Raw genomic sequence first — 25581 nt, forward strand, 5'->3', positions numbered from 1 at the left:
CCAGAGATCCCAGCAGGGAACTAGGTCCTTACTCCTGACTAGGCAGAAAAACTGAAGGCCTATAGCAGAGAGGGGGATGCATACCACCTAGGACTGCCCATAGGCGTAGCCAAGTCTTTTTTTTCTGCCTAGTGTACTACTCCTGTAGAGGGGCGGTATAACCCTATGGTTCTGAATAAGGAAGCGCTGTGTCTGTCAATGAACAGAAGAGAAATGCATTTTTATTCAACAGCACTAGTGTGAACCTAGACTAGCAAAATGTTATCACTAATATCTTCGTGACCCAACAAATATCACAACAGCCATCTACTTACAATGTTGAAGAGAGCCAAGCAAACATTTGTACAAAGCCTTGTGCTTAGACAACTTAGTGATGAATGCATGGTAGCAGAGCCACTGCGCTGATTCAAAGGCGAATAGCCCAGGTGCATTTTTCGTTCCAAAAGCAAATCCTGCAGATATACAAAAAAATACAAACTGATATGTATACATGAAAAGTGTAGATTATGTTACAATTAACAAAATTAAGGAAACAAAATGATAATGCACAGCAAAAAAAATTAAACAGAAACAATAGATATGTACATTTTTTTAGCCCTGTCTGCATTGTGTGGAAGCCTGTTCTACTGCTAAGGCGTAGCTAGACCAGGTTTACTAAAAGCAAATAGACTGTGCAATTTGCAAAGTGCTGTTGCACTCTGCAAATGCAGATGCAGATGCTCCAGAGCTTAGTAAATGAGGTAAAGCTTCAATCTGTAAAAAGTACCCAATCGCGTGCAAGGAAAATGAAATAAAACCGCATTTTTGCTTGCACATAATTGGATGATGGAAGTTAGCAGAGGTTTTGCTCAATTACTGAGCTCTGGAGCAGTTACTCTTGCAGAGTGCAACTGCACTCTGCCTTTAGTAAATCAGCCCCATTATGTTTTTTTTTTTTTTCCCAAAACTTTGTTAGAAAAGTTTAATCTTCAAAATAGCGTTACACAACTGTCAGTTACAGAAAGGTGGAAAGGACAAACGTGTCATTGTTGTGACAATATTTTCCATGTTAAAACTGAAATGTCATTAGTATTTAAACAGGTTCAAATAATAACAATAAACATTGTAAAACAACCAATGTGTCTGGTGAATCAATCCCACACACACGGTAACTCCACAATAACGGACTGGGGGACTGGGTTTCAGGGATGAGCTGTAATTAAGGAGAAAAAATTACATACACTACTGTGCAAACATTTTAGGCAGGTGTAAAAAAATGCTGTAAATTAAGAATGCTTTCAGAAATGAAAGTGTTAATAGTTTATTTTTTATCAATTAACAAAATGTAAACTAATGGACAGAGAAGAAATTTAACCACTTAACCACTTGCCGACCGCCTAACGTAGATATACGTCGGCAGAATGGCACGGGCAGGCAGAATCACGTACCTGTACGTGATCTGCCTCCCGCGGGCGGGGGGTCCGATCGGACCCCCCCCCGGTGCCAGCGGCGGTCGGCATTTCACTGGGAGTGTTGGGAGGCGAGGGGGAGACCAGCTGATCGTGGCCCCCCCCCCTCGCGATCGCTCCCAGCCAATCGGAATCCTCCCTCCTGTGTAGTTTCACACAGGCAGAGGATGTGATGTCATCTCTCCTCGGCTTGGCAGTTTCCGTTCCAGCGCCGAGGAGAGAAGACATGTAAGTGCACAAAACACTACAAACACACACAGTAGAACATGCCAGGCACATAAAACACCCCGATCGCCCCCCCCCCGATCGCCCCCCGATCCCCCCCCAACCACCCCCCCCGTCACAAACTGACACCAAGCAGTATTTTTTTTTTTTTTCTGATTACCGATTGGTGTCAGTTTGTGACAGTTACAGTGTTAGGGCAGTGAGTGGTAGCCCCCTTTAGGTCTAGGGTACCCCCCTAACCCCCCCTAATAAAGTTTTAACCCCTTGATCACCCCCTGTCACCAGTGTCACTAAGCGATCATTTTTCTGATCGCTGTATTAGTGTTGCTGGTGACGCTAGTTAGGGAGGTAAATATTTAGGTTCGCCGTCAGCGTTTTATAGCGTCAGGGACCCCCATATACTATCTAATAAATGTTTTAACCCATTGATTGCCCCCTAGTTAACCCTTTCACCACTGATCACCGTATAAGTGTTACGGGTGACGCTGGTTAGTTCGTTTATTTTTTATAGTGTCAGGGCACCCGCCGTTTATTACCGAATAAAGGTTTAGCCCCCTGATCGCCCGGCGGTGATATGCGTCGCCCCAGGCAGCGTCAGATTAGCACCAGTACCGCTAACACCCACGCACGCAGCATATGCCTCCCTTAGTGGTTTAGTATCTGTACGGATCAATATCTGATCCGATCAGATCTATACTAGCGTCCCCAGCAGTTTAGGGTTCCCAAAAACGCAGTGTTAGCGGGATCAGCCCAGATACCCGCTAGCACCTGCGTTTTTCCCCTCCGCCCGGCCCAGCCCAGCCCACCCAAGTGCAGTATCGATCGATCACTGTCACTTACAAAACACTAAACAAATAACTGCAGCGTTCGCAGAGTCAGGCCTGATCCCTGCGATCGCTAACAGTTTTCTTGGTAGCGTTTTGGTGAACTGGCAAGCACCAGCCCCAGGCAGCGTCAGGTTAGGGCCAGTACCGCTAACACCCAAGCACGCACCGTACACCTCCCTTAGTGGTATAGTATCTGTACGCATCAATATCTGATCCGATCAGATCTATACTAGCGTCCCCAGCAGTTTAGGGTTCCCAAACACGCAGTGTTAGCGGGATCAGCACAGATACCTGTTAGCACCTGCGTTTTGCCCCTCCGCCCGGCCCAGCCCAGCCCACCCAAGTGCAGTATCAATCGATCACTGTCACTTACAAAACACTAAACGCATAACTGCAGTGTTCGCAGAGTCAGGCCTGATCCCTGCGATCGCTAACAGTTTTTTTGGTAGCGTTTTGGTGAACTGGCAAGCACCAGCCCCAGGCAGCGTCAGGTTAGCGCCAGTACAGCTAACACCCACGCACGCACCGTACACCTCCCTTGGTGGTATAGTATCTGATCGGATCAATATCTGATCTGATCAGATCTATACTAGCGTCCCCAGCAGTTTAGGCTTCCCACAAACGCAGTGTTAGCGGGATCAGCCCAGATACCTGCTAGCACCTGCGTTTTGCCCCTCCGCCCGGCCCAGCCCAGCCCACCCAAGTGCAGTATCGATCGATCACTGTCACTTACAAAACACTAAACAAATAACTGCAGCGTTCGCAGAGTCAGGCCTGATCCCTGCGATCGCTAACAGTTTTCTTGGTACCGTTTTGGTGAACTGGCAAGCACCAGCCCCAGGCAGCGTCAGGTTAGCGCCAGTACCGCTAACACCCACGCACCGTACACCTCCCTTAGTGGTATAGTATCTGAACGGATCAATATCTGATCCGATCAGATCTATACTAGCATCCCCAGCAGTTTAGGGTTCCCACAAACGCAGTGTTAGTGGGATCAGCCCAGATACCTGCTAGCACCTGCGTTTTGCCCCTCCGCCCGGCCCAGCCCAGCCCACCCAAGTGCAGTATCGATCGATCACTGACACTTACAAAACACTAAACGCATAACTGCAGCGTTCGCAGAGTCAGGCCTGATCCCTGCGATCGCTAACAGTTTTTTTTGTAGCGTTTTGGTGAACTGGCAAGCACCAGCGGCCTAGTACACCCCGGTCGTAGTCAAACCAGCACTGCAGTAACACTTGGTGACGTGGCGAGTCCCATAAGTGCAGTTCAAGCTGGTGAGGTGGCAAGCACAAGTAGTGTCCCGCTGCCACCAAGAAGACAAACACAGGCCCGTCGTGCTCATAGTGCCCTTCCTGCTGCATTCGCCAATCCTAATTGGGAACCCACCACTTGTGCAGCGCCCGTACTTCCCCCATTCACATCCCCAACCAAATGCAGTCGGCTGCATGAGAGGCATTTTCTTTATGTCCTCCCGAGTACCCCTACCCAACGAACCCCCCCAAAAAAGATGTCGTGTCTGCAGCAAGCGCGGATATAGGCGTGACACCCGCTATTATTGTCTCTCCTGTCCTGACAATCCTGGTCTTTGCATTGGTGAATGTTTTGAACGCTACCATTCACTAGTTGAGTATTAGCGTAGGGTACAGCATTGCACAGACTAGGCACACTTTCACAGGGTCTCCCAAGATGCCATCGCATTTTGAGAGACCCGAACCTGGAACCGGTTACAGTTATAAAAGTTAGTTACAAAAAAAAGTGTAAAAAAAAAAAAAAACACAAACAAAAATATAAAATAAAAAATAATAGTTGTCGTTTTATTGTTCTCTCTCTCTCTATTCTCTCTCTCTATTGTTCTGCTCTTTTTTACTGTATTCTATTCTGCGATGTTTTATTGTTATTATGTTTTATCATGTTTGCTTTTCAGGTATGCAATTTTTTATACTTTACCGTTTTACTGTGCTTTATTGTTAACCATTTTTTTGTCTTCAGGTACGCCATTCACGACTTTGAGTGTTTATACCAGAATGATGCCTGCAGGTTTAGGTATCATCTTGGTATCATTCTTTTCAGCCAGCGGTCGGCTTTCATGTAAAAGCAATCCTAGCGGCTAATTAGCCTCTAGACTGCTTTTACAAGCAGTGGGAGGGAATGCCCCCCCCCCCCAACATCTTCCGTGTTTTTCTCTGGCTCTCCTGTCTCAACAGGGAACCTGAGAATGCAGCCGGTGATTCAGCCAGCTGACCATAGAGCTGATCAGAGACCAGAGTGGCTCCAATCATCTCTATGGCCTAAGAAACCGGAAGCTACGGGCATTTTATGACTTAGATTTTGCCGGATGTAAACAGCGCCATTGGGAAATTGGGAAAGCATTTAATCACACCGATCTTGGTGTGGCCAGATGCTTTGAGGGCAGAGGAAAAATCTAGGGTCTAATAGACCCCAATTTTTTCAAAAAAGAGTACCTGTCACTACCTATTGCTATGATAGGGGATATTTACATTCCCTGAGATAACAATAAAAATGATTTAAAAAAAAAAAAAATGAAAGGAACAGTTTTAAAATAAGATAAAAAAAATAATAATAATAAAGAAAAAAAAAAAAAAAAAAAAAAAAAAAAAGCACCCCTGTCCCCCCTGCTCTCGCGCTAAGGCGAACGCAAGCGTCGGTCTGGCGTCAAATGTAAACAGCAATTGCACCATGCATGTGAGGTATCACCGCGAACGTCAGATCGAGGGCAGTAATTTTAGCAGTAGACCTCCTCTGTAAATCTAAAGTGGTAACCTGTAAAGGCTTTTAAAGGCTTTTTAAAAAGGTATTTAGTTTGTCGCCACTGCACGTTTGTGCGCAATTTTAAAGCATGTCATGTTTGGTATCCATGTACTCGGCCTAAGATCATCTTTTTTATTTCATCAAACATTTGGGCAATATAGTGTGTTTTAGTGCATTAAAATTTAAAAAAGTGTGTTTTTTCCCCAAAAAAATGCGTTTGAAAAATCGCTGCGCAAATACTGTGTGAAAAAAAAAAAATGAAACACCCACCATTTTAATCTGTAGGGCATTTGCTTTAAAAAAATATATAATGTTTGGGGGTTCAAATTTTCTTGCAAAAAAAAATTTTTTTTATGTAATCAAAAAGTGTCAGAAAGGGCTTTGTCTTCAAGTGGTTAGAAGAGTGGGTGATGTGTGACATAAGCTTCTAAATGTTGTGCATAAAATGCCAGGACAGTTCAAAACCCCCCCAAATGACCCCATTTTGGAAAGTAGACACCCCAAGCTATTTGCTGAGAGGCATGTCGAGTCCATGGAATATTTTATATTGTGACACAAGTTGCGGGAAAGAGACAATTTTTTATTTTTTTTATTTTTTTTTGCGCAAAGTTGTCACTAAATGATATATTGCTCAAACATGCCATGGGAATATGTGAAATTACACCCCAAAATGCATTCTGTTGCTTCTCCTGAGTACGGGGATACCACATGTGTGAGACTTTTTGGGAGCCTAGCCGCGTACGGGACCCCAAAAACCAAGCACCGCCTTCAGGCTTTCTAAGGCCGTAAATTTTTGATTTCACTCTTCACTGCCTATCACAGTTTCGGAGGCCATGGAATGCCCAGGTGGCAAAAAAACCCCCCAAATGACCCCATTTTGGAAAGTAGACACCCCAAGCTATTTGATAGGAGGTATAGTGAGTATTTTGCAGACCTCACTTTTTGTCACAAAGTTTTGAAAATTGAAAAAAGAAAAAAAAAATATGTTTTTTCTCGTCTTTCTTTATTTTCAAAAACAAATGAGAGCTGCAAAATACTCACCATGCCTCTCAGCAAATAGCTTGGGGTGTCTACTTTCCAAAATGGGGTCATTTGGGGGGGGGGTTTGTGCCACCTGGGCATTCCATGGCCTCCGAAACTGTGATAGGCAGTGAAGAGTGAAATCAAAAATTTACACCCTTAGAAATCCTGAAGGCGGTGATTGGTTTTCGGGGCCCCGTACGCGGCTAGGCTCCCAAAAAGTCCCACACATGTGGTATCCCCGTACTCAGGAGAAGTAGCTAAATGTATTTTGGGGTGCAATTCCACATATGCCCATGGCCTGTGTGAGCAATATATCATTTAGTGACAACTTTGTGCAAAAAAAAAAAAAAAAAAATTTGTCACTTTCCCGCAACTTGTGTCAAAATATAAAACATTCCATGGACTCAACATGCCTCAAAGCAAATAGCTTGGGGTGTCTACTTTCCAAAATGGGGTCATTTGGGGGGGGGTTTATGCCATCTGGGCATTTTATGGCCTTCAAAACTGTGATAGGTAGTGAGGAGTAAAATCAAAAATGTACGCCCTTAGAAATCCTGAAGGCAGTGATTGGTTTTCAGGGCCCTGTACGCGGCTAGGCTCCCAAAAAGTCCCACACATGTGGTATCCCCATACTCAGGAGAAGCAGCTAAATGTATTTTGGGGTGCAATTCCACATATGCCCATGGCCTGTGTGAGCAATATATCATTTAGTGACAACTTTTTGTAATTTTTTTTTTTTTGTCATTATTCAATCACTTGGGACAAAAAAAATGAATATTCAATGGGCTCAACATGCCTCTCAGCAATTTCCTTGGGGTGTCTACTTTCCAAAATGGGGTCATTTGTGGGGGTTTTGTACTGCCCTGCCATTTTAGCACCTCAAGAAACGACATAGGCAGTCATAAATTAAAGGCTGTGTAAATTCCAGAAAATGTATCCTAGTTTGTAGGCGCTATAACTTTTGCGCAAACCAATAAATATACACTTATTGACATTTTTTTTACCAAAGACATGTGGCCGAATACATTTTGGCCTAAATGTATGACTAAAATTGAGTTTATTGGATTTTTTTTTAGAACAAAAAGTAATAAATATCATTTTTTTTCAAAATTTTCGGTCTTTTTCCGTGTATAGCGCAAAAAATAAAAACGGCAGAGGTGATCAAATACCATCAAAAGAAAGCTCTATTTGTGGGAAGAAAAGGACGCAAATTTAGTTTGGGTACAGCATTGCATGACCGCGCAATTAGCAGTTAAAGCGACGCAGTGCCGAATTGTAAAAAGTGCTCTGGTCAGGAAGGGGGTAAAACCTTCCGGGGCTGAAGTGGTTAAGGACCAGCCTCGTTTTGGATTTTAGGTGTTTACATGTTTAAAACAGGTTTTTCTGCTAGAAAATTACTTAGAACCCCCAAACATTATATATGGTTTTTCTTCTAACACCCTAGAGAATACAATGGCGGTCATTGCAATACTTTTTTTTGCACCGTATTTGCGCAGCGGTCTTATAAGCGCACTTTTTTTGGAAAAAATTCACTTTTTTGAATAAAAAAATAAAACAACAGTAAAGTTATCCCAATTTTTTTTTATATTGTGAAATATAATGTTACGCCAAGTAAATTGATACCCAACATGTCATGCTTAAAAATTGCGCCCGCTCGTTGAATGGCGTCAAACTTTTACCCTCAAAAATCTCCATAGGCGACGTTTAAAAAATTCTACAGGTTGCATATTTTGCGCTACAGAGGAGGTCTAGGGCTAGAATTATTGCTCTCGCTCTACCGGTCGCTGCGATACCTCACATGTGTGGTTTGACCACCGTTTTCATATGCGGGCGCTACTCGCGTATGCGTTCGCTTCTGCGCGCGAGCTCGTCGGGACAGGGGGGTTTTAAAAAATTTTTTTTTTATTTTTATTATTTATTTTACAATATTTTATTTATTTTTACACTGTTTTAAAAAAAAAAAAAAATTGTGTCACTTTTATTCCTATTACAAGGAATGTAAACATCCCTTGTAATAGAAAAAAGCATGGCAGGACCTCTTAAATATGAGATCTGGGGTCAAAAGGACCTCAGATCTCATATTTACACTAAAATGCAATAAAAAAAAAAAAAAAAAAAAAAAAAAAAAAAGTCATTTAGAAAAATGACATTTGAAAAAATATGCCTTTAAGAGGCGTGGACGGAAGTGACGTTTTGACGTCGCTTCCGCCCAGCAGTGTCATGGAGACGAGTGAGCGCCATCTTGGCCTCACTTGTCTCCAGACAAACCATGGAAGAGGACGCGATCGCCTCCGCCACTACCGACGGTTCCGGTAAGCGGCGGAGGGCACCGGATCGCGGCGGGAGGGGGGGGGGCCCTCTCCCGCCACTGATAAAAGTGATCTCGCGGCGAATCCACCGCAGGGACCACTTTTATCTGAAAGCCGGCCGCCGCACGAAAACGGGGATACCGGGGTTATGGCAGCTAGCTGCTGCCATAACAACGATATCCCCGTTCAAACTTAGGACGTATATAGTCGTGCGGCGGTCGGGAAGTGGTTAAGTCAAATCAAATGGCGCGACCACTCTATCTCAATTCTTCTAGGTACACGTACACACAGTTTTTGAAGGAACTTGGCAGTTAGGTTGTTCCAAACATCTTAGAGAACTAACCGCAGATCTTCTGTGGATGTAGGCAACCTCAAATCCTTCTCTTCGTGTAATCCCAGACAGATTTGATGTTGAAATTGGGCTCTGTAGGGGGAAAACCATCACTTCCAGGACTCCTTGTAGTTCTTTTCGCTGGAGATAGTTCTTAATGACATTTGGGGTCATTGTCCTGCTGGAGAATAAATTTGGAGCCAATCACACTCCTCCCTGATGGTATGGCACGATGGATAAGTGTCTGCCTGTACACTACAGTTGGTAGTAATTAGCTCCATGATTAGCTCACAGAGACTGTCCCAACTATATATCCTGTTGAGAGCCCATCACACACCTCATAAGTTACAAAAAATGGGACTGATGCCTGAGCCAACTTGCTGTAAATGTAAGAATACTAAAGATGAAACCTCACAAATTTCCTTTTGCGATGCCTGAAATTACACTGCTATTGGTTGGCTGTCTTAAATGCAAATTTTCTTTTGATTTGCTATTGGCGAACTTTGAAATACTGTGTGTCTTTTGTATGGATACCAGATTGTTAATGTTCTTTTTGGTTTAATAAAACCTGATTTAAAAAAAAAAAAAAAAAAAGTATTTGCCTGTATTTCTTAGCATTGGAGGACACTATTGATCCTAAATCTCAAACTTTCAAAGAACCTCCACCATGCTTCACTGTTGCCTTTTGGCTTTTTGGCCACATGACCACTTCTGGCCAGACTTCTCCAAACTGGTTTCTGCCAGTTCTGTGTTGATAGAACTGTAGGACATCTTCCAAAGTTGAAAGTAAGCATGATGTGCCTTTCATCTGCTACGTTTCTTTGGCCGACCACTACTTCTACGGTCCTCAATGTTGCTGGTTTCTTTGTGATTCTTCTAAAGAGCCTGAACAGAAAATGTTGAAATCCACTCTGCTTTGAAATCTTTGCCTAGGATAGACCTTGCTGATGCTTGTGTCTTGTTGCTGTGCTCAGTCTTGCCATGGTAGATGACGTGATTGGAGATCGCAATGAATTGGCTATTATGACAGAACACCGGGGGGAAAGCTGTCACATTTGCTTGTGCTGTCAACCAAACTATCAAACCATCAAATGGCTGGTGTCACAACTGATCACATGTGCAGCACCATGGCAGTTGCAGATCAAATAGAAGCCACAATGGCAGCTTCCTTGACAGAAAAGTATAGGAGGGTTAAGTTCCACTTTAAATCATCATATTATCCCCAACTGTGTAGCCAGGGCCTGGAGTAATATATTGGGCCAAGGGAGATTCAATGTGAAAAAATAGATGTGTATGATGAGCTTGCTTTAGGGCTCATTCGCCATACCAGGTGGATAGGGACTATGTGGGGCTGGATTGCCCAGTGCAGTACCACCACATGACAAGATGAAAGCCTTGTTCCCAATAAGATCACTTTACACCACCATGGCCCAATCAAGCTGCTTACATACTATTCAGTTGCATCAGGTTTTATGGGAGCTAGAGATCCTATGTACAGTTTCTTCCATCTCTTGACAAAGTTGACTTGAGACCCTCACCCCTTGATTGAGGAGGGGTAAGTTAAATAGATCTCCAGCGTCTGGATGGTTTCAAATATATTTTCTGGATTAAGATACAAGTGGTCTGCCATGGGAAAAGGCACAATGAAGAGCTATAATAATATATAATATAATTTGAGCAAGTTTAGGGGTCTTTTCAAACTTTCAGGATAAGTGCAATGCATGCCCTAGAGTATGGAGGGAAATTGTAAGTTTTGCAAAATGTTGGTGTAGGATTTTCATTAAAAAAAATGTGTAATATTCAGAAGACAGCCCATCAGGACCCGAGACCCGGGCTACCTGTCGAAAAAGTTGAATGTGCTGCTCGTCAGAATGGTTGAATATAAGGACAGGTCCAGAATATGAGGAGTAGAGACCCCATTTCAAGGGATCAATGCCAAGTCTGAGGAATGTGTTTATTAAAGTTATGGAAGAGGTCGGGATTTCTATACCAGTGGTCTCTTGTACACCATCGCTCTGCAAGCTTTTGAACATAGGAATACTAATATTTTTTCATTGCTCTTCTGAGAAGTGGCCTGAGTTGCTTAACAGTGCATATCAAGTGAAGATTGGTTGTTAAGCATTTCTTTTGCCTAGAACTAGAGTCAAATTCTGTTAGGTTTAACTTATACTCTTGAGATTCTGGGGTCTTGGTGAGGATGTGTTTCACTTGTATGTAGGACCACCAGGGTATAGACCTTTTTGCTGCCCAAATATCTAGTTCTGACTTTTCTGAGTGAGAAAAAAGTGTGTAAAGAACATTCCTGCTCTCAAAGTCATGTTTTGGGGTCCCAGAGCTAAAGAAATTAGAATCCCATGGAGAGAAGGTAGGGTTACCTTAGAGTGGCATGAGGAAACCTGGAGTTGTAGAAAGTTTGTATCATTTGTGTGCAGGAGAGGACCGACAACGGCTGTGAAATGGCTAGAAAGTGATGTCATCCACAGACTTACTATAGGGCTTTCATTGTCAGCTGCCTCTCCTGCACCTGCCTCCACACTGAAGCTGCCACTGACAGCTGATGCTGGGACCGGACTGTATCGGCTGCAAAATAGGCAAGTGCAGCGATTTTTGCTTTACAGGGTTAGATTAGGTTTAGAATGTGGCAGAGAGCAGGTTAAGAGTTAGTTCGTTTTCGCCTGGACTTACACTTAAAATAAGGCACCAATAAAAAAAAAAAAGATTTTTGCTAGCATTGTTAGCAAATGCATTCTGTCAATTCACGGTATGAGCGAAAACCCATGTTGTGACTATCCATATCCCATTTTGTCCCATGCCTTAGAGTGTTTGTGAACATTAAAATCTACCAGTCATCTTAAGTGACACGCCTGGTAATAATTTGTAATATCAGGAACCCATAGGCCACCACTCCCCTTAGCATCTTTAATTTGTGTTTGTGTATCCTGGACTGTTTGTTGGCCCACATAAAGTATAAAATAAAGTCAAGAAACCAAGTGGTAATGCACTGGGAATTGTTTGGGGAGAATGCTAATTTTTATTATCTTATTCTGCCAGTCCAGGAGCAAAAAGTCCTTTGACAAGCCTTTAAGTCTGATGTAATGGACTTAGACAAAGAGTGGAAGAAGTTAACCCTATATAGGTAGTCTAGGGTAAGGGGGAGATTAACTGCCAAATATTTAATGTATGATGTAGACCAGTGTCTCTCAGCCAGGGTGCCATGGCACCATGGTGTATCATTTCCAGGTGCCAGGGGTGCTGCGCTGTGTCTGGTATTTTTGCAGTGTCATATGTATCCGCACCATGGGAATGCATGATAATTCAGGGTGGGCGAAATTCAGAACAGTCCCAGATTTGCCCTATGGAAGCCCAGTGTAGTTTAGATAGATCCTTTTGGGTGAGAAAAATGTAGTTGAGTCTGGAGTAATTATTGTGTGTGTGTGAAAAAATGAGTAGTCCCTATCTGAGGGGTCCAATGTGCACCAAGCGGGAGATTAACTAAAACTGGTCCATAGAGAACCTGGTGCATAGTAACCAATCCCCTTCTAACTTCAGGTTGTTCAATTGAGTCTGGAGTACATCCACACAGGCTAGGCAATAGCTGAGTTGTCATCCACAGCTGTAGAGATCTTCCTCATAGTTGGTGGGTTCTTCAGAGGCATCCCCCTCCCAAACAGAGAACACAGACTTTCCAGAACACAGAGCTCCCTTCTGTCATTAGCAATGTTTGATCAAAATAAAGAGGAAGATAATAAACATAGCAGAACTATATGCATACTATACCTCTATGTTAACTTATGTTCCTCTGACCTTTCCCATAAAGCAGAGGTCAGCTCTTCCATTTGTTCAATGTACTTCACTCTTGCGAGCCATTGGGCCACTGTTGGCAGGACTGCTGCTTCCGTAAGGGTGGAATGCAGTTAAGGAGATGTTTGAGCAGGGATTTATGATAAAGATGATAAAGTTTCCAAGATAAAGGGGTGAGGTTAGGTAGGACTGCAACTGGGTTATCTTGTAAGTAAAGCTCTGTTAATTTATGTAGGAGTTTCAGCACCGGTTGCCAGAAAGTTTTGAGTGCAGAGTATTCACCAAAAAATATGTAAGATGGTGCCCGAGTGTTGGCCACAACGCGAACAGCGATCAGTTTGATGAGGGAATAGCTTAACCAGAAATGATGAGGTTCTATAGCAATGTGCCATTATTTTATATGTGGTCTCCTAATATTTACTACATAGAGAGGATTTCTGCGCAAAAAAAAAGTATGCGTTCTTTTTGGGGTTCAGTGAAAGTGACTTGCTCTGTCTCCCATTTTGCTAGGAACGGGGGGGGTCTTCAGTGGCATGGACAACCAGGAGAAATTTGAAAGAGATTGATAAAGACTTCCGGATCAATACGTCATACATGCAAAGTTTCTCAAAATAGTGGAGCTTTTGGGCAAAAAGGGCACATTTTGGCAACTAGTCAAAAAAGTGCGATAGTTGATTGGTCCTCCAGCAATCTAATGTAAGAGGAGCCCGTCCAGAGATCAAAGTCTCTGTAGTTATCCAACCAGAGTATTTTAAAAACTAAGAGGACCTCAGAAGTCCCTGTGGGGCTTGCAAAAGAAAAGATGCGTCAGTGAGACCGGGTATGAACCTCGGGTGACCAACAAGTGGCGTCACTGGAGATGGAAAACTGCTCAGTGAGGATGCATGAAAAAAAACCTGTCCAGTTGCGCGAGAGTGGGGCCAATCAGTGGGTGAGTAGTCAAATGGGTGACATGAGTTTTCCCAGCCCATGGTAGACCAACAAGCTTGGCCTGGGCAGCCTTGTGTTCCAGTGATACCCAGAGTTTCAAGTCGCTATATCGGCACCAGTCCACAACCCTGGTCATATGTGCTGCAGTATAATACAGGGCCAGGTCCAGGAAACAGAGACTGCAATTAAGCTGCGGTGGTAACACTAACGCTCTGCTAAGATGTGGGTGTTTACCTCCCTAAATGAATTTGATAAATACTGAACGTACTGAGTGTAATTAAGTCTGGGGTATTTTGACAGGCAGTGCCTGTAATAAGTACAGGAGTCTGGGCATTGCATTCATCTAAGTATGTTACAACGGCCGAACCAGGAAAGGGCCAGAGAGTCCCACTTTTTAAGATCTGCAGGGAGTGTGGACATGAGAGGCAGGTAGTTGAGAGGAAGAATGTAATTTAGGTTTGCAGAAAATTTTTGTTCCCAGGTACTGAATCGAGCCCATTTGAACGGAACAAAGGTGTGTACATTTGCCATGGTAGAGTCTGACAAGGAGACATTCAAGGCCTTGGAGTTTTGTAAGTTGACCTCAAAATTAGATAGGGTAGCGTAACATTTCAATTTCTGTAACAAGGACGGTAAGGAGGTAAGAGGCTCAGTAATATAGAATAAAAGGTCGCTGGCATAAGCCGCCACTTTGTGTTGGTATTGACCAGTTTTAATGCCTCTAATATGGTGTAGAATAGGCTCCTGGGAGAGAATGAATAGCAAGGGGACAGCCTTTCTGGTGCCGTTTGAGATGGAAAAAAAGAGATGGAATCATAGCCATTTACCCATGATGTAGTTGTGGGATTCTTAAAATTGGCTGAGATCCAGGACAGGACGGGGTCTTGTATTCCCACAAATTTGAGCATCTCCTGGAGAAAAGCCCAGTCCACCCCGACGAAAGCCTTCTCGGCATCTGTGGACAGGAGAAGGAGGGGAATACGGGATCGTTTTGCTTTTTCTATTATGTTCAGTGTCTGAATAGTGTTATCCATGGCCTTTCTAGTCTGGATAAAGCCAACTTGATCTGTTGCAATTAAACATTGCAACAAAATATTCATTCTAGAAGCCAGGATTTTGGTGAATAGCTTCACATCACAATTCAGAAGGGAGATGGGCCTGTAGCTGGCACATAATAATGGGTCCTCACTCAACTTGGGGATCACTGAAATAGAGGCATGCAGCATATCAGCAGGGAAGCTGTCTCTGTCTAAAACGACGTTGGCCGTGAGAAAGAAATGCGCCAAAGAGTCCTGGTACGTTTTATAGTAAGGGGGGTGAATCTGTCAGGTCTGGATGCCTTACCAGGCTGGGGTGTCAGCTATGGCAGATGCTAATTTTTCTGTTGCAATGGGCTTAGATAGATCCTCTCCCTTTTCCATCGACAGCGTAGGAAGGTCGGTTTCTCGAAGATAATCGTTGATGTCTGAAGAGTTATGGAGCTTCGACCGAGAAGTGGTAATTGGGTCCAAATTGTACAATTTGGAGTAAAAGTCACGGAAAGTCTCTATCAGTTCTTTGGAAGAATGAACTTTGTTGGAGCCCGACGACAAGAGTAAAGCTGGAACTTACATCTGAGAGCGAGTGTCTGGATTTGTCACACTGCCATATAATAGTTAAAAGTTAAAGAACCAAAATGTTACTTCATTCCCACCTTATCATTTCCATTTAAGCTATCCCTTTTCTGTTGGTCTTCCTTGTCAAATAACTACAACAACAATACTCAAAAAACCTGTTGGAACCCCGCAGCCCTCTCTTGCTTCTTCCCTTTAAATCAGAGGTCTCAAACTGGTGGCCCTCCAGCCTTGCAATGCCTCATGGGACTTGTAGTTTCGCAGCAGCTGGAGGACCACCAGTTTGAGACCCCCTGCTTTAAATAAAAGCAATGGAATGACACATTAACACGAGACTAGCAAACTATCTCTCTCCTTTTCCCTGTCAAACATCAGGCTGACTCATTCTGCTTGAATTTTATTAAGCCTTTGACAGTTAACTATTTGTTGCTACTCCATACCATCTTTAGCTATTAAAAATCTTGCAGCTCCATGGATTTGCTCTTCTGAAACATACCCCTGCATACACACCAATAATATTATATTTGTACTTTTTTTTTTTTTTTAGAAAAATATACTGCTCCTTATTAATAAGGAAGTAACTACAGTATCTCACAAAAGTGAGTACACTCCTCACATTTTTGTAAATATTTTATTATATCTTTTCATGTGACAACACTGAAGAAATGACACTTTGCTACAATGTAAAGTAGTTTGTGTACAGCTTGTATAACAGTGTACATTTGCTGTACCCTCAAAATAACTCAACACACAGCCATTAATGTATAAACCGCTGGCAACAAAAGTGAGTACACCCCTAAGTGAAAATGTCCAAATTGGGCCCAATTAGCCATTTTCCCTACCCGGTGTCATGTGACTCGTTAGTGTTACAAGGTCTCAGGTGTGAATGGGGAACAGGTGTGTTAAATTTGGTGTTATCTAAGTCACCTGGACTTGACGGTTTCCCAGCGGAATGGTATCAGCTACACAAAGAAAGCTTAATCCCGTGACTCCAAAAAGTGTTTGTAATTGCATAAAAAGAAGGTATACTACCGGAATCCATGTGTGAGGCTCTTATTGTTGTGATACCAAAACCTGGTAAAGACCCAAGCGAATGTGAATTATATAGACTGATCTCCTTGATCAATACTGACGTCAAAATATTGGTAGATTGCAGTCAGTAATCCTTAAATTGATCAACTCGGATCAAACTGGGTTTATTCCGGGCTGTTGTACCCAAATGAATCTTAGAAGGCTCTATGTAAATTTACAAATTTCACATACAAATACAGGTAAAAGAGTGGTGGCGTCGCTCGACACAAAAAAAGCATTCGATTCGGTCGAATGGAACTATCTGTTTTCCCTGATTAGTAAATTGGGTTTTGGACCTAGATTTGTGAACTGGGTTAAGTTACTTTATAATGATCCCCAGGCATGTGTTAGAGTGAATGGGCTTATCTCAAATACATTTAAGATAGGTAGGGGGACGAGACAGGGATGCCCCCTGTCTCCGCTCCTCTTTGCCCTAGCTATAGAACCCCTTACGGTTAAACTTAGGTGTCGGGACGACATCAAAGGGCTGTTGGTTGGGGATCTGGAGGAACGAGTATCATTATATGCGGATGATATGCTCCTATATTTAGGAGATCCAGAACTATCATTATCTAATGCATTCAACGTAATCCAGGAATTCGGTAATTTCTCTGGTTTTCAAATTAATTGGTCCAAATCATCACTGTTTCCTCTAGATCCACAGCCAAACCTAGTACTTCCCACCCAACGCCCTTTAGCGATAACAACCCAGTTTAAGTACTTAGGAATACAGATCCAATTGCCAGTGCAATCATTCACGAAAATGAACCTATGGCCTGTAATCAACGCCTTCAAGGATAGAGTACAGAAGTGGAAAGATCTTCCGCTCACATTGTTGGGGAGAGCTAATCTATTTAAAATGATTTTTCTTCCGAAATTTTTATATATACTCTCTAATGCCCCACTATATATACCTAAAAAGACGTTCCGATACATTGACTCCCTGTTTACCTCCTTTTTGTGGGGAGACAAGGCAGCTCGTGTGTCGCTGGCCATTCTACAGCTACCAGTAGGGAGGGGAGGTCTGGCGATACCCGATCTTCGCTTGTACTACTTGGCGTCTCAACTAGTTCAGGCCCACTGGCGCATGTTTCCACAGTTGAACAACGCTGCCACTGCGGTGGAGGCAGCTGTCGCGACCTCATACGAAGCACTTTTGAATTTCTATTTTAGAGGGATGGTGCCTACTCAAGACGGGGTAACTGTACTTCAATCAGCTAAGTGGGTACTTGAGATTTCTATAAAACATATACAAAACGGACCTCCACACCTAGCACCAAATACCCCTTTATGGTTCAATCCTCGTCTAAAGGACCTTTCTCATTTGGAGAATGGATATTGGTGGGCCAAATTTGGTCTTACAAATGTGCATCAACTATTTGAGAATGGTGAACTTAAAATGTTTGCACAATTGAAGAGGGAAATGGATGTCCTTGACTCATGGGCGTTCCGTTATGCCAGACTGCGGCATGCTGCGCATGCACAATTTGGAACGGGGATGGTTCTTTTAGAAAACACAAAAATTGAATCAATGCTTGCAAAACCTGACCACACGAAACGTATTTCCACTTATTATGCGGAACTTATGGAAAAAACACAGCCGAATGAGAAGAAAATGAGAGAGAGATGGACAGACATCATCCCAGAGTTGACTGAGGCTCAATGGAATGAGGTTTTGACCTCCTATATGTCCACGGTCATCTCTGCGAGGGATAAACTGATCCAACTAAGATACCTGCATCAAATGTATTACACCCCATACAGACTATATAAGATGGACAGGAGAGCAGACCCTATTTGTCATAAATGCCTGGTGGCAGAAGGTACTTTTATGCACATGGTTTGGGACTGTGATAGGGTACGACTCTTACGGTCACAGGTAACCCAGTTTGTTGCAGAAACATTTGATCTTCTGAATTTATGTAGCCCACTGCTGGGTCTCTTGGGGGTGATAGAGGACGATGTAATGAGCAACAATACTAGAATTTTTTTGAGATTATTGTTTTATTATGTCAGGAAGCTGATTGTCTTGAATTGGATAAAGAGGGATCATCTTACCTTAGGAGCTTGGAAAAGATTAATTAATGCAAATATTACACTGTATATAATGACATATGAAGCAAGAGGAAGTAAGAAAAAATTTAATAGAGTATGGGGCAGATGGATAAACACAGAAGAAACTACACTATGTGACATCTAAAATGATTTTATTATAAAATATATCTGAATGATATGCCGGGTAAGATGACATTGTGAGAGCATGTTCCAGGGGATGACGGCACACAGCAAAATTGGTTTAAGAGGTTTCGTTCTTTAACATATATATATATAAACCAGATATTGGATTGCTGATAATTTACATTACGATTACAGAAAATAACCGGTATTTTAGAGTTTAAAAAAATTGCTACCTGCACTGATATATCCTTTATGATAGGATGCTTATCTGGAACTACCTTTGAATGTTAATTATATTTTGACGGTTGCAACCGACAATATACCTTACATGCAATGTGTTATTCTATGTATGTACATCTGGCAAATAAAAACCTTTAAAAAAAAATTAAAAATTTGGCGTTATCGCTCTCACTCTCTTACACTGGTCACGAAAAGTTCAACATGGCACCTCATGGCAAAGAACTCTATGAGTATCTGAAAAAAATACATTGTTGCTCTATATAAAGATGGCCTAGGCTACAAGACGATTGCCAAGACCTTAAAACTGAGCTGCAGCATGGTGGCCAAGACCATACAGCGGTTTAACAGGACAGGTCCCACTCAGAACAGGCCTCGACGTGGTCAACCAAAGAAGGTGAGTGCACATGCTCAGCGTCATATCCAGAGGTTGTCTTTGGGAAATAGATGTATGAGTGCTGCCAGCATTGCTGCAGAGGTTGAAGGGGTGGGGGGTCAGCCTGTCAGTGCTCAGACCATATGCCACAAACTGCATCAAATTGGTCTGCATGGCTGTCGTCCCAGAATGAAGCCTCTTCTAAAGACGATGCACAAGAAAGCCCGCAAAGAGTTTGCTGAAGACAAGCAGGCTAAGGATATGGATTACTGGAACCATGTCCTGTGGTCTGATGAGACCAAGATAAACTTTTTTTTTTTATTTACAATCAAAGGTGCCTTATTGTTGTCATAACGGGTAAGACAGAGCATACAGATCGACTTAGAACAAAACAATACAAAATGCTTGGATTACACACAAGAAACAGGGAAAAAAAAAAAAAAAAAAACACTCTCAGTACAGTTAACTACTTACAAAACATTTACCACAAATAGACTCATTGATAGTATACAACACCCCCAACACTCCAAGAAAAAAAAATTTCAGGTAGTGATCCAAGGGGTCCATACTTTGTCATATTTCCACTGTTTATACTGTATAAGTTATTCTATACATGGGCAGGGCAGTGTCTATCAAAGCTTCAAAGGAGGAAAGAGACGGGGCTAAAAAAAGAGATTCTCCTGAAATGGATCTCACCCCCCCCCACCCCCGGGTGAGATCCATTTCAGGAGAATCTCTTTTTTAGCATAAAATAGGAGATAGGATACCAACAGTTTTAAATAATGGGAGCGCTGCGCATCATCATGAACCCCAACAGTGCCAATTCAGGCATAACCAGGAGGGACAACTGCAGCCTAAGATTTATTTAGCGGAAAACCTCTAACCAAAACGATGTTATAACTGGCATTTCCAGAACATATGGAAGAAAGTCCCAACCTGTGTCCTAAACTTAAGGCATATGGGATCTCGATCCAGGAAAATGCGATGCAGTTTCTGGGGAGTATAGTAAATTCTATGCAGGAATTTTACCTGAATAAGCTTATCCCTAGAGGAGATGACTAAGTTAGGACTGTGCTCCAGACAGACAGTCATCCCAATCCTCTCTGTCCAGTGATGGTATGTCCCTGTGTCACACCTCCCACAGCCCGTCCATCTTAGGGGAGTCAATGCCCAAAAGTTCAGCATATAAGGTCGATAGAGGCTTGTCTAAATCCTCAGAGTACACAAGTTCCTCAATAGGATCAGCCTGGAGGAGTGGAGGCTGAGGAAACTGTGCTCGGCATGTCACAACTGTAGGTACCGAAACCGCATCCACTGGAGTAACTGGAAATTTATGAAATAGTTCATTAATCAGTAGTAAAACACCCCGAGACATAATATCTTCCAGGGTGACTACACCACTTTGGCCCAGACCCGAGGATCCGGCAGGTTGCGGAACTGTGGTAAACTGGGATTAACCCACAGTGGATGGGCCCGAGACCACTGGTTGGGATGCACAAACCTTCATCTAGCAGCCACCCACACCCTCCAAGTAGCCCGCGTTGGACCAGGAACCTCTGTCTATGCCCTCGGAACTCTATAGACAAAATTCTGTAGATCAGCCAGGGAGCCTAAGCTAACTGCCTCCCAAACAGGTGGCCGCATTTGATCTAGAACCCATAAACCACCACTGGACTGTCACCAGCATTGCAGCCCAGTAGTAGACCCTGAAGTTGGGCAGAGCCAATCCTCCCAAGTGGGCCAGAAGCCACAGGGTAGATCGTGCCAGCCGAGGGACCCCGCCATGCCAGAGAAAGGAACCCACACATTGCTCAATTTCTTTAACCACCTCAATACAGTGCACTTACACCCCCCTCCTGCCCAGACCAATTTTCAGCTTTCAGTGCTCTCACACCTGTAATGACAATTACTCAGTCATGAAACACTGTACCCATATGAAATTTGCATCCTTTTTTCACATAAATAGAGCTTTCTTTTGGTGGTATTTAATCACTAGTGGGTTTATTTTTTGTGCTAAAAAATAAAAAAAAGACCGTAAATTTTGTGAAAAAAATGCCTCTTTGTTTCGGTCATAAAATTTTGCTAATTAGTAATTTTTCTTCAAATTTTGGGCAAAATGTATACCGCTACATATCTTTGGTAAAAATAACCCAAATTAGTGTATATCATTTGGTATTTGTGAAAGTTATAGAGTCTACAAACTATGGTGCCAATCACCGAAAATTGATCACATCTGATCAGGCCTTTAGTACATTAGATGAATCTAATTTCTTGAGACACTAACAAGTCAGGAAAGTACAAATACCCCCCAAATTACCCCTTTTTAGAAAGTAGACATTCCAAGGTATTTAGTAAGTAACATGGTGAGTAACATGGTGAGCTTTTTTAAGTATTTTTTTCCCACAATTCTTTGCAAAATGAAGATTTTTTTTTTTTTTTTTAAATTGTTATATTAACAGGTTATTTCTCACACACATCATAAGCATACAACAAATTACACCCCAAAATACATTCTGCTACTCTTCCCAAGTATGGCGATACCACGTGTGAGACTTTTACACAGCGTGTCCACATACAAAGGCCCAACATTGAAGTAGCACCTTCAGGCGTTCTACGAGCATAAATGACATCTCATTTCTCAACCACCTATTACACTTTTGAAGGCCTTGGAGCATCAGGACAATGGAATTGCCCACAAAATGACCTCATTTTTGAAAGCAAACACCCCAACATATAATCTATGAGGCATAATGAGTCTTTTGAACCGTTCATTTTTTTCCAGAAGTTTTTGGAAATTTTTTTTTTTTTTTTTTACACAAAATTAAAATTGAGAGCAAGTGGTGGGACTTTATATGAAACACACAGCAGCACAAAAGGAAGTCAAGTGACTGGGAAATACTGTTTATTCATGTTGGTTAATTTAACATACCACTAAATGGGTATATAACCTCCAAAAGCATTTGATCATTTACAACATAAGTTTATATAGTAGTCCGCAATTTTTGAAACAGTTGTAGAACAGACAATATATATGTATTATAAACATAGGTAAGTTAAAACCAAAACAAAACTAAATATATCAAAAAAATATGAAAAGGGGGGAGAAAAAATAAACAAAGTTAAAAAAGAAAAAAGAAAAAAGAAAAAGAAATTATTACAACATATTTAACATATGTAACTTATGTTGTAAATGATCAAATGCTTTTGGAGCTTACATACCCATTTAGTTGTATGTTAGATTGTTAGATTATACAACATGAATAAACAGTATTTCCCAGTCACTTGACTTCCTTTTGTGCTGCTGTGTGCTTCATATAAAGTCCCACCACTTGCTCTCAATTTTAATCAATGATAGGGATGGAGGCAGTTAACCCTTTGGTTCCTGCCTCAAAGTCCCAAAATTCCTTTTCTTCTCATTATAAACTTTTTTTTACACAAAGTTGTTAATTTATAAGATATTTCTAACACATAGCATGTATATAGCAAAAATTACACTTCAAAATACATTCTCCTACTCTTCCAGAGTATGGCGATACCACATGTGTGAGACTTTTACACAGCCTGGCCACATACAGAGGCCCAACATTGAAGTAGTACCTTCAGGCGTTCTAGGAGCATAAATTACACATCTCATTTCATTACTACCTATCACACTTTTAAAAAGGTCCCTGAGCACCAGGACAGTGGAATTGCCCACAAAATGACCCCATTTTGGAAAGTAAACCCCCCAATGTATAGTCTATGAGGCATGGGCTGCAGATAGGTACTCGAGTACTCTGATGGGCTGGAGACAGGTACTCGGGTAACTTGATGAGCTACAGACAGGTACTCGGGTACACAGATGGACTGTGACAGGTACTATGATGGGTGGTGACAGGTCCTCTTTAATTTGGGGGGGGCAATGAGTGTGATTGGTGTACACTGTAAGCGGTAACAAGATGTTACCGCAATCTCCTTCTTACACACAATCGGTGTGTGAGGAGGAGAACACGGTAACGTCTCGTTACCGCTCTGTATTTACATTTAGTGGTAGGCTGTGAAAGGATCACATCTGATCACGTGGTAAACAGCCGCCGGCCAATGGCTGTTTACCAGCATCGGTGTTCCCGGAAACACGCTGCCACCGACGTGCTCACGATTGCAAGCATGCGCCGCGCAAAGTGGGGCGGTACCATCTGTGATCGGCCGTGACTTCATCACGGACAATCACGTGGTAAACAGCCATGCCCAATGGCTGTTCACCCCCCTCGGTGGCAAGCGGTGTCTCCGTGACAAGCCGCCACTGAAGGTACAGGGATGTGCACACATAATCGCGTGCATTCCCTGTTTAAATGGACGGACGTCATATGACACCCACCCAGAACGAGAGCCCCGCTGCCTGGCCATCATATGACGGCCAGCGGGCGGAAAGCGGTTAAATAAAGAAACAGGGATCTATAATGGACAGTTTCGGGGGAAGTAATTACATTTAGGTAACAACACCATTTTAAGGAGGTTAATCCGTTCCAGCAGATTAAGGGGGAGGTTAGTCCAGGAGGCACATTTGGCTCTCAAGGTTGTCATCAGAGGGAGAAGATTCTTCCCCAAATAGTTAGCGAGATGCTTAGTCACTATAACCCCCAAATAGCAGAATTCATTCACCCATCATAGAGGGGAGGAGGCAGCCGTCTTAGCAGCGTCTGCATCTGTAGGGAATTGAACTGAAACCAGTTTATTTTAATACCCGAGAAAAGTACTAAAATTATCAAAAATACGCAGGGCAGCCAACAATGAGGGGCCAGCATCATTGTGATACAGCAGTGCATCATCCGCAAACAAGGACAGCCGCTCTTCCAACTTTTCCAGCCGAAGGCACAAGACATCCAGAGCAGACCTGATCAAAATAGCCAGGGGCTCCAGCACCAGGGCAAACAGACTGAGGGAGAGCGGGCAACTATGCCACGTACCGCAGAACAGATGAAAAGGGGCAGGAAAGACAGTCATTTGTAGGGACCCTCGCTCTAGGGGCACTGTACAGCAATTTAATCCCATGTATGAATTTGGGGTCAAACGTGAATCGCTGAAGGACCTCCCAGAGATACGGCCATTCTACGGAATCAAAAGCCTTTTCGGTATCTAAGGAAGCAATAACTCTAGAACCTCGATTGTCATGGGTAACAGACAGGTTGAAGTATAGTCGCCTGATGATTATGTCGGTTCCCTTCCCCGGCATAAAACCGATATGGTCGACATCAACCAGGTCCTCAATCACCTGGGATAAATGGTTTGCCAGGATCTTCGCAAAATTCTTGGCATCCACGTTTAGTAGCGATATCGGTCTATATGACACACAATCCTGTGGGTCCTTGCTGGGCTTAAGAATCAACACAATCACAGCTTCATTCACAGAGTCAGGCAGTGCCTTTAGGGAACCATAGTCCAAAAGAAGGGAGGTCAAGTTAGCAGAAAGTAGTTCCAAAAAATTGCCGTAGAACTCAGATGGCAAGCCATCAGTCCCGGGGGCCTTACAACCCTTCAACCGTCCCATGGCCAATTGAACCTCACCTCCTCCAGGGTGAGAAATTAGCAAAAATACCTGGTACCCAAGGTACGGTGAGAGACCCCTTAGGGTCGTTAATAGACAGACCAAACCAAGAAGTAAAAAAGTATGAATTGTATTACAACTTAACAATGGTATACATATAAGAATAATACATATGAAACGTAAAAACCATATCTGATACCCTAAATGATACAATTGTATGGAATGGTCATTATCCTGGTGCAGGAGGGACTAGTGACGGTCAACACAGTGTATAACACCTTACATGTTATGGACTAAAGGTCCTTCTTCAGAGGTTTTTGTTATTAGTTCAGATGGGTATAGATTTTCTACAAGAAAGAGTATACAAGTAAATTATGTATTAATAAAAGCTAATGATAATCAATGTTTCAGCTAAACAACAAACTATGCAGTACATTAACATGACATGTGATGACAAACACAAACTAATTTACTTACATGGTAAACAATTTGCATTGAGCATACGTGTGAAGGGAATAAATTGATCAAAACACACTTAGGTCATAGGGGCATGTATCTCCCAAATCTGTCAACACCCGAGCCAAAAGGAGGCGAGGACCTTGCTTCGCTGCGAGGACTCAAAATAGTAGAGCAAAGGATAGCAACCACTGGTACTGGACCAATATCACTATAATATGTATTAAAAAAATGGTATCAAAGTCAAATACTGTAAGGATATGCCCCAGAAAAATAAAAGCTGGAGCCATAGATTACCCCCACAGCCAGAAAAGGTCATAGACACGGGGTAACATGTGCTGATAGCAGATAGATTAAATAAAGCAACCTAGAAGATGGAGTATGCTGCCTATTGACCGAATGCTCCTTCAGTGTCTGCAGAGAGGCCAAAGGAGATGGTATAAAAGCAGGTGTGAGAGCT

General features: G+C 42.6%; 1 protein-coding gene across 7 annotated transcripts in view; it reads right to left on the reverse strand.

The window, feature by feature from the left end:
• The window catches only part of TERT (telomerase reverse transcriptase), a 501506-nt gene that overhangs the window by 68193 nt on the left and 407732 nt on the right, over positions 1–25581 (reverse strand). For 5 of the 7 annotated variants that reach the window (XR_012244450.1, XR_012244451.1, XM_073630686.1 and 2 more), the window contains one exon: positions 315–452. Coding sequence is in view for 3 of the 7 variants with exons in the window: in XM_073630686.1 (XP_073486787.1) it covers positions 315–452 (138 nt within the window). In the remaining 4 variants the exon portion in view is untranslated. Of the gene's footprint in view, positions 1–314; positions 453–8947; positions 9117–25581 lie in introns of those variants that run through there. The other 2 variants (XR_012244449.1, XR_012244448.1) reach the window with 2 other exon arrangements.

Source organism: Aquarana catesbeiana, linkage group LG05 (genome assembly GCF_042186555.1).
Source record: "Aquarana catesbeiana isolate 2022-GZ linkage group LG05, ASM4218655v1, whole genome shotgun sequence".
Classification (NCBI taxonomy): domain Eukaryota; kingdom Metazoa; phylum Chordata; class Amphibia; order Anura; family Ranidae; genus Aquarana; species Aquarana catesbeiana.